The sequence below is a fragment of the Ursus maritimus genome, unplaced genomic scaffold (genome assembly GCF_017311325.1).
Source record: "Ursus maritimus isolate PB19 unplaced genomic scaffold, ASM1731132v1 scaffold_1, whole genome shotgun sequence".
In the NCBI taxonomy this organism is placed as follows: Eukaryota; Metazoa; Chordata; class Mammalia; order Carnivora; family Ursidae; genus Ursus; species Ursus maritimus.
In genome coordinates, this window is record NW_024423343.1 from 85,813,357 (window position 1) to 85,829,947 (window position 16,591).

The 16,591-nt window shown below is 36.8% G+C and overlaps 1 protein-coding gene across 1 annotated transcript in view; it reads left to right on the forward strand.

The window, feature by feature from the left end:
• LRP1B (LDL receptor related protein 1B) overlaps positions 1-16,591 on the forward strand; it is a 1,456,161-nt gene that overhangs the window by 762,378 nt on the left and 677,192 nt on the right. The window contains exons 15-16 of the mRNA XM_008695867.2: positions 2,324-2,464; positions 7,087-7,212. Of these exons, the coding sequence (XP_008694089.2) occupies positions 2,324-2,464; positions 7,087-7,212 (267 nt within the window). The remainder of the gene's footprint in view (positions 1-2,323; positions 2,465-7,086; positions 7,213-16,591) is intronic.

The following is a 16,591-nucleotide window of genomic DNA, read 5'->3' on the forward strand; positions in this document are numbered from 1 at the left end:
AAATCGGTGGGACTGTTTTCAGAAGAGGAAAAAAAAAAAAAAGATGGTTTCTTGAATTTTTCAATCCTCAAGCTATGAAACAACTGAATAGCATTTCTTTGAAGTCAACTGTAGAGATTTTTCTCCTTTCCAGAGATGGTTGTCACTGCAATAAGATGTTTTCATATTTTTGACAAAATGAAATGAATCAGTATTTTTGTTATTAAAACAAAGCTGACATTGTAATGAACTGAATATAGCTAAAGAAGATCTTAAAGCTGAACTTAAGTTCAGAGGAAGATGATTACATGGCAAATCAGGTTTCTTGTCTGACTGGATTTTTTTTTTTTTAACTGAGAGTTTGTTGACCATTAAGCTTACTCATTATAGAATAGAAATTAATCAAAATACCCCTCATTAAATGCCCAATTTTAAGATGGGTTTATATGGATTCAAGGAAGAAATTACACCATCCTTAAAAATCTTAGGGTCCAATTGAGCAAACTCGAGACTCAAAATAAGGAAAGTTTGCATGTCATCAGTGATCAATTCTAGAGATTTTGAGAGGAAAGCTCTATCCTAGAAAGGCCCAGACATATCCCAATGTATTTCTACTTTGCTTTGGTTACTATCCTCTCTCCCAGTTGCTGCTATAAATAGGCATCCTTGAGTTGAATAGGAGACCCAGTGATCTCCCCTTTTTGTTTTTATATTGTTGTCATTTCCTATTTAGGACTTGTTCTATATAGATAACAATTATTATTATTATTATTATTATTATTATTATTATTATTATTATTATTTTACTTTCAGAAATGATATCATTAGAGAAATTGCCACTTCAGTATTTTGTTATTGAAAAGGATTAGAATTAAAAAGGGAGACAAAATTACTGTCAGTCCTTACATACAGTGTCTTCTTGTCTGAGAGGGGTAGAAAAGACACAAGCTTACATTTGTTCAAATTGAATATTTCATTTACCATACTGATTAGTTTTACCCTAAAGCCTTAAGAATCTGGATTTAATGGGCAGTTTTTCTTTTCCAGCCACAGAAACCCTCATGCGTTGTGCCTCACTGAATAACTCTCTGAAGCAGATTCTCCACAGTTATGGTTCAAGAGTCACATTCCCTCTTCCATTCTTTGGAGAAGGGGAAATACAAGGACTAAAGGAGTGCTAACACAAAGCGTTCTAGAAATGCCTAATATGTTTTCTCAACATCCCTTATTACTGGCATGTATATAGGTTTTGTGACAGTTCATCTATCCAAATGAGTTATCCAAAATAAAGGTTAAAGCCATCAAGACTGGGATAGAGGGGCACCTGGGTGGCTCAGTCGTTAAGCGTCTGCCTTCGGCTCAGGGCGTGATCCCAGCATTCTGCGATCGAGCCCCACATCAGGCTCCTCCGATGGAAGCCTGCTTCTTCCTCTCTCACTTCCCTGTTTGTGTTCCCTCTCTCACTGGCTGTCTCTATCTGTCAAATAAATAAATAAAATCTTAAAAAAAAAAAAAGACTCACACACAAAAAAGACTGGGATAGAAAGATAGGCTTTTGTTTCTCTTAGCAATAAACCAGCTTTTGATAGTTCAACATATATTTCAGTCCATGAAACACAAATCATTTATTTTAACCATTACCACATATTCCTCTTTGTAGACTCCTATGAAATCAACTCAAAGAAAGCAAAACTCATCATAATAATAACACTTTCAATTTGTGAATAAATCCCAATCAACTGAATCCCTACCATTTGATTAGAGAATACGGGGTATATAGAGAAAACACTGCATAGAATCTGGATGTATAATGAGATCATTTTTTATTAACTTAATACCTCTGTGAATAGCTAACCAGAGCTGAATTTTTCTCCCACTTGCAGACCAGCTAGGTTAATATAACCATCATGGCTGTGCTCTTGCCTTATTTTTTCACTTTGATTAATTTGGGGTGTACTTATCTGTAAAATAGAGAAGTAAAATTTTTTGCCATGCCTACCCTATAATGGGTCATGATGATCATTGAGATTATGAGTGAAAGCCCTTTGAAAAGTAAAACCAGACAGTTAACCTGACTATAAGGTGGTATTGTTATTATTGTTGGTATTACTTATTATTTTAGTGATAGTTGTTTAAAATTAATCTTTAAAATTCTTAGTAGAATAATAATTGTCAGAAAAACTTAAATTTTTCTCCTTTCCAGAGATGGTTGTCACTGCAATGTTAAGATGTTTTCATATTTTTTACAAAATGAAATGAATCAGTGTTTTGTTATTAAAACAAAGCTGACATTGTAATGAACTGAATATAGCTAGTATTGTTCATATGTCTTTTTTAATCCTAGTTAATCCTGGAGAAATATTGCCTCACATATGCAAAACTGGAGAATTCCGCTGTAAAAACAGACACTGTATCCAAGCTCGCTGGAAATGTGATGGTGATGATGACTGTCTAGACGGAAGTGATGAAGATTCAGTAAATTGCTGTATGTTTTCCTTCAAGTAATAGTACATTTCCCTGAATCTTTTAGTTTTTTAAAGATTATATTTATTTATTTGAGAGAGAGAGAGCACGAGCAGGAGGGAGGGGCAGAGGGAGAGGGACAAGCAGGCTCCCCACTGAGCAGGGAGTCCCACACGGGGCTCGAACCCAGGACCCTGAGATCAGGACTTGAGCCAAAGGCAGACACTTAACTGACTGAGCCACTCAGGCACCCTCCTTGAGTCTTTTAGCATGTGAACTATCAAAGCAATTTGTGAAATCTAAAAATACCTGGTAAAAATTGAACTTAGTTTTTTTTCCCTCAGTCATCCTTTTATATAGGGTAGACTTTATATTGTCTCCTCACATGCTTTTAAAGCACTGCTTTTGTCCTGCTTTTACATCTTTAATATTATCATTTTGGTTGCTCCGGAAGTCTTCTCCTTCCCTCTTCTGTTCTCTCAGTGCCACCGCACCCTTGTCAGAAGGTTGCTATAGGAGACCCTTTGGATCTCTGAATTTAAAGATGTGGAACATCAATTTAAATTCCCTCAAGTCAGAATTACTCATACAGAAGGTCACGATCCACTCCACTGCTCCTTGGCAACAGGGCTTTGAAGAAGATCCAAAGAAACAAACATGGGTTTGAAACATGTTATTACCTAACTTCACTAGCTCGGTACATGGTAGGAGACACATATGGGGCACTCAGATAGAAATTCAAGGTTTGGGGGTGCCTGGGTGCTCAGTCGTTAAGCGTCTGCCTTTGGCTCAGGGCATGATCCCGGCATTCTGGGATCGAGTGCCTCATCAGGCTCCTCTGCTGGGAGCCTGCTTCTTCCTCTCCCACTCTCCCTGCTTGTGTTCCCTCTCTCACTGGCTGTCTTTCTCTGTCAATAAATAAATAAAATCTTAAAAAAGAAAAAAAAAAAGAAAGAAATTCAAGGTTTGATTTTTTCCCCTTTGGCTTCTATTTAGCTGTTTATCATCTCCCACAACAGGAATAGTTTCATGTTTCAGGTTGGGATTGTCCCACATATGTGGAAGGAAGACACTTTGAGAAACACATGAAATAATGTTTTGAGAATATATTTGATTAGAGTCATAATGGAATAGTTTCGAGATATATAGAATATTTTTATATGGAGAGAGGCGTGTGATGGATATATGTATCCTTAGCCTTTTAATTTGACCTAGATAAATTATTTTAAAAAGGAAGTTATTTTTCATTCAATTGATGACATTTTCCAAGTTAAAATGGCTGAACTAATTGAGTTAATTGACAGTCTTCCATTTTCTTGTCTTTCTTTTCTTTCTTTCTTTCTTTTTTTTTTTTAACCAAGATTATAAAAATAAAGTTTTAAAGATCTTTTGTTAAGCATGGACACAATTGGGGCATCTCGGTGGCTCAGTCGGTAAAACGTCTGCCTTCAGCTCAGGTCATGATCCCGGAGTCCCAGGATGGAGTTGTCTGGCTCCCTGCGTAGCAGGAAGTCTGCTTCTCCCTCTTCCCCACTGTCCCGACTCTCCATCCCCCGCTCGTGCTCTCTCTCTCTCAAATAAATGAATAAAAAATTTTTTTTTAAAATAATGGACAGAATTGGTCTAGGCATTTATATAATGCAACTATCTGTATTTTTGGACAAAACTCCAAGAATATGAGCTTTTAAAATATATTTTCCAGTTGAATATATAAGCTGTAATTAATACATGAATATAACACTACTTTCCCTTAATTTTCAAGCATGGACTCTGACTTCAACATTATGTGCTCCATGTTTTCAACCCTATTAATATCTATACTATGAAGTATAAATCCATAAATAACATATTAAATTCTAAATTGATAAAATTAGACAAAAATTTTAGAGTGGGAGGAACATTTCATCTAAGGATAAAGGGTATTTTTTCTTAACTCTTTTACACAAATGATGTATTATTTATTGATTAAATTACTTGCCTCATTCCTTCTGACTCACAATGTTTATTCATGGTTTTAGTGAATGCTCCCTGCATATCAGCGTAGTCTCAGTGCGCCTGTGCAGAACACAAGTATTTTATCACAATATTCATGTAGTGTTCCTTTAGGTCCATGCTACTCCCTGTGTGATTGTTCTTTTCACGAATTCACAAAGAAACTCATTTCCTCTATGAGTATGTGGGGCATTGCATATTGTTACTTATAGTGTTAAAATTCCTGGTCAGGATCTTTTTCTTAATTATGTTCATCACTTCCCATACCATTACCCAAACCTATACTATGGGCTTTTTCTGCAGTCTCCTATTTCACTTATAGTCCATATTCAATTCTTTATTTTTCATCTTTACCTCCTCTCAAACTTCACTGGCTAAATTAGTCTTCTATCCTAGATTACCACAGCAAGTGCTTGCTATTATACCTACCACTATTTCTTCTTTAACTAAAACCCACTTTTCCAAACTGCATCTAGAGTGTTATCTATAGTATGAAACCAAATCTCCTTATTTCAGTAAATCCATAACCAACAAGATAAATTCTTAAATCCATTGATTCACATATAAACATGTTAGGTCTCATGTTTGCATTTTTAGTCTTACATGCCTACCATGCATACATTTACCTTCTTTGTTCTGATATATCAAGTTGGAGTGCAAATAGATCTCTAAAATGTACCCTTTTGTTTCTCTCCTCTGTAACACTGCAGCTTATGGAAATCACCATGGTTTACCACGACCTCTATAGGGAAGTCTTTTGTGAACATTGAAAAATCTCCTTCTCTATACAGCCCAGTTGGAGTGAACATCTCATGTATATTCCTTTATCATGGTAGTGACCAAGCAATATTGCAATTATATGCTTACTTACCTGGTGCATCTAAGAGATGGATGTCTTCATGAGGAGGCACATCAGGTTGTAGTGTCAGAGTCTAACGTTGTCTCAGTCTCAGAGTCTAACATAACACCCAGCACATGGAGAATAAATCACTAAACAAAAGGGGCAAAGGAAAACTAAACATCTCTGGCCACCTTCCCGCAATATGGGATCTTTTCTAAACTTGCAGTGATTCTGAGCAGTGTTATAATCCTGAGGTTTCATGGTTAATATTCTAGCACTATGTCATTCATTTCAGAGGATCATTTATATATTAAATACCAACAGCTTTCCCCTTGAATTCTGTTATCATTCCACTTTCTATCCTTTAGTGTCTCAATTCCAAATTACAGGACTATGGGTTGTATTTATGCCTCCTTTTTGTTTGTACCATACAGTACATCCCTGGTTTTTGATGTAAAGTTCGATGATTCATTAGTTGCATATAACACCCAGTGTACCATGCAATACTTTTTGAACTCTTATTTACATCATTGATAAAAATTGCAAAAGTGCTTGATCAAGCTTTACTGAAGTATTTTTGCATAATCTTGGTACTTTAAAATTTTGATCCTCTAATATACTGGATGAATTTTATTCTCATAAACAACTATTCTTGCTAAACTTCCTGAAGTGAGTAGAAAATGTTAATCATGCTCAAATGCCAGAAAACAAAGGCTTCCCCCCCTTTTTTTTACTACACATGAATAAAAACTTTCTAAAGAAGTGATAAAACCACTTTCTCATCTAAGCTACTTTAAAGAAATAGTGTTTTATAGAAACTGGCTGGAAAGCCATACATTTGCTATGCAACAGCATGATAAAGATGGCTATTTTTTCAAATTCTAAGTAAAACTAATATCAAAATTTATTTTTATCATGGAGAAGTGCAACTATTAGACACAAGGAAAATTACTTCAAAAAGAATGCGAAGCGGTGAAACAAATACTGAGGAGCATGCCAATTCAGTTAGGAATTCAGCCTCCAGGATGCAGGAAAAATAATCACAGAAGGTTAACTTTAAGATGGCCTCCTGCTGTGCTTAGATATTGGAGGTTTAATCCTTAGCTGTGCATGGCTTCCCATATGAGGATTGGTCTTGTCCTCAGTATCTTTTGTGGTTGCATGTTTATTTGTTCGTACTAGGGATGAAAACTCTGGATGGTCATTTTTGTTATTAAAATTATGCAGGATCTCATATTTAGCATCAACTCCAAATCACAAGTGTTGCATTTTTTTTTCCTTCCAGTTCCAAGAAACACTGGGCAAAGCATAACCAAATTAGTCTTATTTAATAATTCAAAGAAGTACTGAACAGATTGTGTGGCTTAAGAAAATGTATTTTTTGATATATGATTGAATTATTTGATACACACTTGTTATGTTTCATGTTAAAATTTGAGGTCACTTTAAATGTTTTTGGTAAAATTTCTGAAATTGAGTTACTTGTAATAATGGATAGGAAAACAAGCTTAGTGTTACAGTTGATTTTAGTGAAGACATGAACAAATGAATATATTTCCTTTTATGTGAGATTTCATTTACTTGGCGTCTTCTATAAAAGTATTACATTTTCACAGAGCCTCAAATATTAATATGTTCTATTAAATATGAAACAATGAATGAAAGAAGCCATGGCATTTATTGTACTATAATATTATAATTACTGAAAGTTGTCTGTAACTATAACAAAATAATCATAATTTTATCCAATTTTAAATTATTAAACTTGCTTTTCCTCTCCCTCCACCCTCCCCCCATTCCCCTTCCCCCAGTCAATCATAGCTGTCCTGATGATCAGTTTAAATGCAGGAATAATCGCTGTATCCCCAAGAGATGGCTCTGCGATGGAGCTAATGATTGTGGAAGCAACGAAGACGAATCCAATCAAACTTGTGCAGGTAAAGGTTTGCTTGAATATATACATAAATCCCTTCCAAAGTTAGTCTCCATAAAAATGCAGGTCAGTGCTTTGAACTAAGCTGAACCTTCCTAAGGCTGATGATCTGATTTTGCAGTAGTAAATGAGTTCTGAGTTTGATGCCACAAAAGCTAGAATACAAATTATCTTTTCGTTAATCCGTGGGCATGACTCTGCTTTCCAAAGTAATTTGGCACTTTATCTATCCATATGGGTTGACTGTCAATACACTGCTTGGACAAGACTTGTCCCTGCTAAATCTTAATTGGCAGTGGAGGGTGAGGTTTATTAACATGCTGTGATGGAGGACATCTCACAAGAAGAACTGTGTGTGTGTGTGTGTGTGTGTGTGTGTGTGCTTTGTTTTGTTTGTTTTTTACCTTGAAAAAAATAATCTGTGTATTTTATTTAGTCTGCTGTAGAATACCTCTGTGAATAGCTTTCTGTTCCTGGCACATTATTTATGTGGGGTAGTTTTTTGTTTTTTGGTTTTTTTTTTTTCCTTTTTCACGAAGTCCCAAGATCATGAAGCCTATTTGTATTTCCATATAATTTCTCCCATTGTAATACATCTGTGAATCCCTAGCCAGATTTTCTTTGAATGAGAATACACAGCTTGCAGTACAGGTTATAACAGATGCCTGAAAGGTCATGATTAGTCAGATAAGTGTTGAAAAATGATATTGACTAGCAGCAGCCTAGACCTGTTCTTTAAATGATGAAGAAAAAGTAGTGTATTTGATGACTCATATTGATATCATTGGTAAACATTGTGGTGGTTTTTGGTAAAAATGTCAAAATTAATCAACCCCTTCCCGTCTCTATTTGCCAAAATATGCCTCACTAAGTAAAAATTATTATAACCTATTAGTGAAAACTGTGGAGACAGCATATAGAGAAAAGACCCAGAAGTTAAGAAGCCTGTTTTGTACTCTTGGTTGTGTCACTGGTTTTCTCTTGGAAAGACTTGTCCCTCAATGCACTGTGATTTCCCTGTATATTTCTTTCTGCTCTCCAAGAGTATGAATTGACTAGAAAATATTTCCTAACAGCTTTTTATCATGTACTAGCAATAATGAAAGAACAAAACAGTTGCCATTCCATATCCTAACCTGCATCTCATATTCAGTTTCTTTTTTCATAGTGACATATTTGTTGAGGATCCATAAGCTAGTTATTCTCTTGTCCTTTGACTAAATGTAGTCCAATATTTTAGAGTAGCGTACTATTTTCAAGATATTTTGTGCATCATGTAAGGTTGTTTTACAAGGGGCTATCAAATAAAAAGGAACTTCTAGAGACTCTTCCTAGTCTCTCCCTTCAAGTCCATTCATTTCATAGCTGAAGCATGGGAGAAAGGACTTGCCTTAACTCACATCATTGGTAAACTCTGGGAAACTCAACGTATGAGTTATTCTCTAATCCCATTGCTCTTGTTACCAAGCTCTATTATCCTGAGTTTTAGCTAGAATTTTAGGTATGGTCAATTTAACTGCCCAGATTGTTCTTACAATTAAGACTATAATTTACAATGAAGCTTCTTTCTAAGCTGGTGAAATTATTATTATTATTTTTTTAAAGCTTAAGATTTAGTTTTGAGGGTATGTTCCATTACTTCCTAAAGAGATAAGTCTGTTTTCACCTTAAAATAAAAGGCATTGCTGACTCAATTCATAATACCATGTTTTTTTCCATTTCTGTTAGACTTTTAAAATCTTCTTGTTTCTACATGATTTTTAAGGGAACATTTGAGATTGACTAGCTACTGATAGTAGTAAAAGTGGAAATGCCAGGTATAAGAGCAAACAAAGGAATCAATCCTAATCAATCCTAATTAGTAAGATTTCTCAGCCACCCTAGGCCTGTAGTACACTAGGAAATAAGGTACAACCTGCTTGCACCTCAAGTGCCACTTTCGGTGATGGCAGCTGAAGTCTGCCAATCAGTACCAGATCTTCTTGTCAGTATATTTATAATAGATGCTATAGTCACAGTATGCCTTAATAAATTAAGAAGAACAAAACTTAAGAATAAAAAGAACACAAAGAAAACCATAAATATGACTCTTAGCTTTGAATATTAAGTATGTTGTTGTGTTACAGTATATTTCCATTTTGTTTAACCAAAATAAATAAGTAGGTCACATAGTTGATCATACTGAAAAAAATATGGCAAATTCATTACATAATTTCTCTGGCTGGGTTATTTCTATATATAAGCATATACAAGGATATGTATCATAGATAAAGGATTTCCCAAAGAGGGGGTTATTTTGTAATTTAATCCACTGTCCAGTAGCTTTTAGCATTGTAACTACTTTATATCTAAAAGAAAATCCTTTCCTACAAGATGCCAATTTCCTATTTTGTTCCTTAGGGATTTCTCTTTCATGAACCTACTAATTCAATAAAAACATCACAACATTGGATATAAAATGAGGAAAAATACACTTTATCTTTCCTTAGAAAGCTGAGTGAAGATGGGGAGAAAAAACATGTAAACAGGTCATTCTAATGCAATATTCAAAGTGCTAGCTTGAACCACAAATGGAAGCACAAGAACAACTAATTTAGTCTTTGAGTATCTGAGAAGGCTTCCTGAGGGAGGTGATATCCAAGCTAAGACGTGAAAGAAAGAAAGAAAGAAAGAAAGAAAGAAAGAAAGAAAGAAAGAAAGAAAGAGGGAGGGAGGGAGGAAGGAAACAACTAAATGCTCATTAACAGGAAAAAAATATATATATGTCCACTATATAAAAATTATATATATATATGTATATATATACACACACCATATAAAAATATATATATACACATATATATGTATAGATACATTCATATATATAATACTACATAGTGTTATATTCACATAATGGAATGCTATTCATACTTGAAATGAATAAACTAGATTTCAAAAACCATCAGAAATTAATTTCAAAAGCCTTGTTAACTAAAAGTTGCAGATTACAAATCATTTAGTGCCATTTATACGAAATACAAAAATACAAAACAAGTCCATATATACTTATTGATTTATATGTTTATAAGAATAGGATTAAAATATGTCTGGAAATGAAAAAAAAAAAAAAAAAGAAATTAAGGCTGTCCTGGCTCATTTTATTTTCATGGGGCAGCATGAAAACCTTCCTAATCACCTCCTTTAGTTTCTCCAAGTTCTGTGCCAGACAGAAGATTTGACATAGACTGAGGAGGAGGAGGAAACAATGCAACCATAAAGGCAAAGACTGGAGTGATACAGGCACAAGGCAAGGAATAATGGCCACTGCCAGGAGCTGAAAGGACTGAGACATCTCTCTTCTGTGCCCTCAAAGCCCCCACACATATCTGCAGCCTAATGAATTCCAAGGTAGTGGCAGGGAGACATCCCTGTGGAGGGAGGGGCAAGATGGCGGAGGAGTGGGGGACGCCGTTTCAACCGGTCCCCTGAATTTAGCTGGATATCTACCAAGGCATTCTGAATAGGCACGAAATCAGCCTGAGATGTAAGAATATATGTCTGGATCTCTACTGGGGCAGAAGATCAGCGGCCCTGAGGTATGAAGGACGGAGTTGTGATTCTGTGGACCCATAAAGGAGGATAAACAGAAGGGGGAGGGAGCCGCCAGAAGCTGGCCACTGGAAAGTAATATAATACCCTAGCGCAAAAGTGTCCTGGGCTGGGGGGCCGGGGATAGCTTGCACATGGTGGCAGCTGGAGGGGAAAAGCCTGATAACAGCACTCAGACGGGGTCCGGGAGCTGATTGTGGACCCTGGAGCCGGCCGCTGCTGTCGCTGCCACGGCCCACGCTGGCGGACCTAGGGCCTGGCTGCCGCCGCTGCCACTTTGGACCTGGGGCCTGGCCGCTGCCGCCATGGGTGTGCAAGGACCAGGAAGCACAAAGGGCAGAGACAAGTGGGGGCCTCAGTCAACTGCTGAGAGGGTCGCTGGGGGCTTCCCTCGCCTGAGGGAGGCTGCGGTTTTCACGGTGTTTACAGAAAGGGAGGTTGCGTGTTCCGAATTGTTCAGAGAGGAGCAGTGTGTGACTTCTCTGCCCTGGGGCAGAGGTTTGGGTGCGGACATTTTCCTTTGCTCTGACCCTCCCAAAAGGCGAGAAGGCAAGAAAAGCCGCCAGAGAACAAAAGCTCAAAAACCCGGTTTCCACAGAACCCAGTCCCCTGATAGGGCGCAGGGCAACTCCCTCCAAGCAGGGTTGCCTGACGTACAACCCAGCAGGCCTCTCCCCCAGAAGACAAGCTGGGAGAACAAGAGGAGGGCAACCCTTCCGTCCCCATAAAACTCGTAAAACCCCAACACCAGGGGAAAATAGTATATTGAGTTCTGGTGTTGCCTCATGGCCTGTGTATTTCTCAGATACAATTTTTTTTTTTTAATTCTTTCTCATGTTTCTTCTCTGTTTTTTTCTTTTTACCTATTTCTCATTTCAACTAGATGTTTAATACAACATATTCCATAGTAGCTTTTTGACTTGTACTCTTTCACATATATATGTATATAAAATACATATATGTATATATTTTATAAATATACATATAAGCTTCAATGTAGTCCTTTTTCCTCTATTCAAAACTACCTATATATATATATATATATATATATATATACACACATATATAATATGTGTGTGTATATATGTGTGTGTGTATATATATGTGTGTGTGTGTGTGTGTGTATATATATATATATATATATATAAAATATCAGTTTTAATTTCCCTGTAACTCTGGGAAGTAGTGTTCTCTAACAAAGAGAACAAAATATACCCAGGAGGAACTGAAACACCCTACCTTGCCCACATTGAGAAATTATAGCCTCCTCTCACCCCCCCCCCCCAATTTTAACTTTAAAAATCTTATTCTTGGGTTTCATTTTGGCTTGTTTTTTCGGTGGTGGCTTCTGACCACTCCAGACTTTCCCAGTGTGCATCTTGCCTGGATTGTGGCTGATATTTTCAACTCTGTACATCCCTCAATGACCCCTCAACAGAATGACTAGGAGGAGGAACTCCCAACAAAGAAAAGAACCAGAGACAATGGCCTCTCCCGCAGACCTAATGGATATGGATATAAGCAATATGTCAGAAATAGACTTCAGGGTAGCAATTATGAAGACAATAGCTAGGCTTGAGAAAACCATTAGGAGCAAAATAGAATCTCTAAGGGCAGAAATGAGAGCTAATCAGGCCGAACTTAAAAATGCTATGAATGAGATGTGGTCTAAACTGGATGCTCTAATAGCTAGGGTAAATGAGGCAGAACATTAGTGATCTAGAAGATCAACTGATAGAAAGGAAGGAACAGGAGGAGGCCTGGGACAAACAGCTTAAAATCCATGAGAACAGACTTACAGAAATCAATGACACCATGAAACGTTCCAGTGTCAGATTATTGGGATCCCTGAAGGGGTGGAGAGAGAGAGAACTAGAAGATAAATTTGAGCAAATTGTAGCTGAGAACTTCCCTAATCTGGGAAATGAAACAAACATTTGTGTCCTAGAGGCCAAGAGGACCCCTTCCAAGATCAAGGAGAACAGACCAATGTCCCAGTATGTAATAATAAAACTCTCAAATCTTAGAACCGAGGAAGCCATTGTGAGAGCATTTAGGGGGGAGAGATTCCTTACGTACAGAAGGGGGGACATCAGAATAATGTCAGAACTGTCCACAGAGACCTGGCAAGCCAGAAAGGGCTGGCAAGACATATTCCGGGTACTAAATAAGAAGAACATGCAGCCAAGAATATTTGGCTGTACAAGAAATACTAAGGAGGATTCTATAAAAGAAGAAAGACCCCAAGGGTAATATAGACCAGAAATTTACAGAGACAATCCATGGAAACAGGGACTGTAAAGAAAATAGGATGGCAATAAATGCATATCTTTCAGTAGTAACTCTCAACGTGAACGGCCTACATTCTCCCATGAAATGGCACAGGGTTGTAGATTGGATACAAAGACAGAACCCATCCATATGCTGTCTACAAGAGACTCATTTTGAACCTAAAGACATCTCCAGACTGAAAGTGAGCAGATGAAGAATAATTTATCATGCCAATGGACCTCAAAAGAAAGCTGGGTAGCAATTCTTATAACAGACAAATTAGAATTTAAACCAAAGACTGTAATAAGAGATCCAGAGGACACTATATCATTCTTAAAGGGTCTATCCAACAAGAAAACCTAACAATTATAAATATCTATACCCCCATAATGGGAGCAGCCAATGACATAAGCCAGCTGTTAATATAACCAATATAACCAATATAACCAAATAAATAACCAAAATAAAAAATCAGATCAACAATAATACATTAATAGTAGGAGATTTTAATGCTCAACTCTCAGTGTTGGACAGATCATCTAAACAGAAGATAAACAAAGAAACAAGAGCTTTGAATGACACATTGGACCAGATGGACTATGTAGGTATATACAGAACATTCTACCCTAAAACAACAGAATGCTCATTCTTCTCGAATGCTCATGGAACTTTCTCCAAAGTAGACCACATACTGGGTCACAAATCGGGTCTCAGCCAATACCAAAAGATTGAAATTATTCCCTGCATGTTATCAGACCACAGTGCCTTGAAACTGGAACTCAATCACAAGAAAAAACTTGGAAGGAATTCAAACACTTGGAAGTTAAAGAACATCCTGCTAAAGAATGAATGGGTCAAATTAAAGAAGAACTTAAACAATTCATGGAAACCAATGAGAATGAAAACACATCAGTCCAAAACTTATGGAGTACTGCAAAGGTGGTCCTAAGGGCGAAATACATAGCCATCCAAGCCTCTCTCAAAAAATTAGAAAAATCCCAAATGCACAAGCTAACCCTACACCCAAAGGAGCTGGAGAAAGAACAGCAAATAAAAACTAAACCAAGCAGGAGAAGAGAAATAGTAAAGATTAGAGCAGAGATCATTGAAATAGAAACCAGAAAAACAGTAGAACAGAGCAATGAAACTAGAAGCTGGTTCTTTGAAAGAATTAATAAGATCGATAAACCAAACTATCCAAAAGAAAAGAGAAAGGACCCAAATTAATAAAATCATGAATGAAAGGGGAGAGATCATGACTAACACCAAGGAAACAGAAACAATCATTAGAAATTATTACCAGCAACTATATGCCAACAAATTAAGCAACCTGGAAGAAATGGATGCCTTTCTGGAAACTTACAAACTATCAAGACTGAAACAGGAAGAAATAGACAATCTGAATAGACCAATAACCAGTAACGAAATTGAGGCAGTAATCAAAAATCTCCCCAAAAACAAAATTCAGGGCCAGATGGCTTCCCAGGAAATCCTACCAAACATTTAAAGAAGAAATAATTCCTATTCTACTGAAGGTGTTCCAAAAAATAGAAACAGAAGGAAAACTTCCACATGTCTTCTATGAGGCCAGCATTGACCTGATCCTAAAACCAGGCAAAGACCCCATCAAAAAGGAGAATTGCAGACCAATATCCCTGATGAACATGGATTCCAAAATACTCAACAAGATCCTAGCTACTAGGATCCAGCAGTACATTAAAAGGATGATTCACCAGGACCAAGTGGGTTTTATGCCTGGGATGTAAGGGTGGTTCAAAATTAGCAAATCAATAAACATGATAGAGCACATCAATAAAAGAAAAGGCAAGAACCATTTGATCCTCTCAATTGATGCCAAGAGAGTATTTGACAAAATACAACATCCGTTCCTGATTAAAACTCTCCAGAGTATAGGGATAGAGGGAACATTCCTCAATATCATAAAAACCATCTATGAAAAGCCCACAGCGAATATCGTTATCAATGAGGAAAAGCTGAGAGCTTTTTCCTTAAGATCAGGAACACAACCGGGATGCCCACTCTCACCCTTATTGTTCAACATAGTGCTAGAAGCCCTAGCCTCAGCCGTCAGACAACAAAAAGAAATAAAAGGCATGCAAATTGACAAAAAAGAAGTCAAACTCTCCCTCTTTGCAGATGGCATGATATTTTATATGGAAAACCCAAAAGAATCTACCCCCAAATTACTAGAACTTATACAGCAATTCAACAATGTGGCAGAATACAAAATCAATGCACAGAAATCAGTTGCTTTTCTATATGCTAACAATGTAACTGTAGAAAGAGAAACTAAGGAATTGATTCCATTCACAATAGTGACAAAAACCGTAAGATACCTAGAAATAAACCTAACTAAAGAGGTAGAGGATCTATACTCTAGAAACTATAGAGCACTTATGAAAGAAATTGAGGAAGACAGAAAAAGATGGAAAAAATTCTATGATCATGGATTGGAAGAATAAACATTGTTAAAATGTCTATCCTACCCAGAGCAATTTACACTTTCAATGCCATCCTATTAAAATACCATTGGCATTTTTCAAAGAGCTGGAACAACAATCCTAAAATTTGTATGGAATCAGAAAATACCCCGAATTGCCAAGGGAATGATGAAAAAGAAAAACAAAGCTGGGGACATCACGTTGCCTGACTTCAAGTTATATTACAAAGCTGTGATCACCAAGATAGCATGGTATTGGCACAAAAACAGACACGTAGACCAATGAAACAGAATAGAGGCTCCAGAAATGGAACCTCAACTCTATGGTCAACTAATCTTTGACAAATCAGGAAAAAATATCCAGTGGAAAAAAGATAGTCTCTTCAATAAATGGTGCTAGGAAGTTGGACAACTACATGTAGAAGAATGAAACTGGACCATTCCCTTACACCATATACAAAGATAAACTCAAAATGCATGTAAGACCTCAATGTGAGACAGGAATCCATCAAAATCCTGGAGGAGAACATAGGCAGTAAACTCTTCAACATCGGCCACAGTGACTTTAAGACAAGTCTCCAAAGGCAAGGGAAACAAAAGCAAAAATGAACGTTGGTACTTCATCAAGATAAAAAGCTTCTGCACAGCAAAGGAAACAGTCAACAAAACTAAGAGGCGGCCCACAGAATAGAAGATATTTTCAAATAACATTACAGATAAAGGGCTGATAACCAAGTTCTAAAAGAACTTTTCAAATTCAACACTCAAAAAACAAATAACCCAGTCAAAAAATGGGCAGAAGACATGAACAGATACTTCTCCAAAGAAGATATACAAATGGCTAATAGACATGAAAAAATGCTCAACATCACTAGCTATCAGGGAAATACAAATTAAAACCACAATGAGATATCACCTTATACCAGTTAGAATGGGAACAATTAACAAAACAGGAAACAACAAATGTTGGCGAGGATGTGGAGAAAGGGCAACCCTCTTACACTGTTGGTGGGAATGCAAGCTGGTAGAGCCACTCTGGAAAACAGTATGGAGGTTCCTCAAG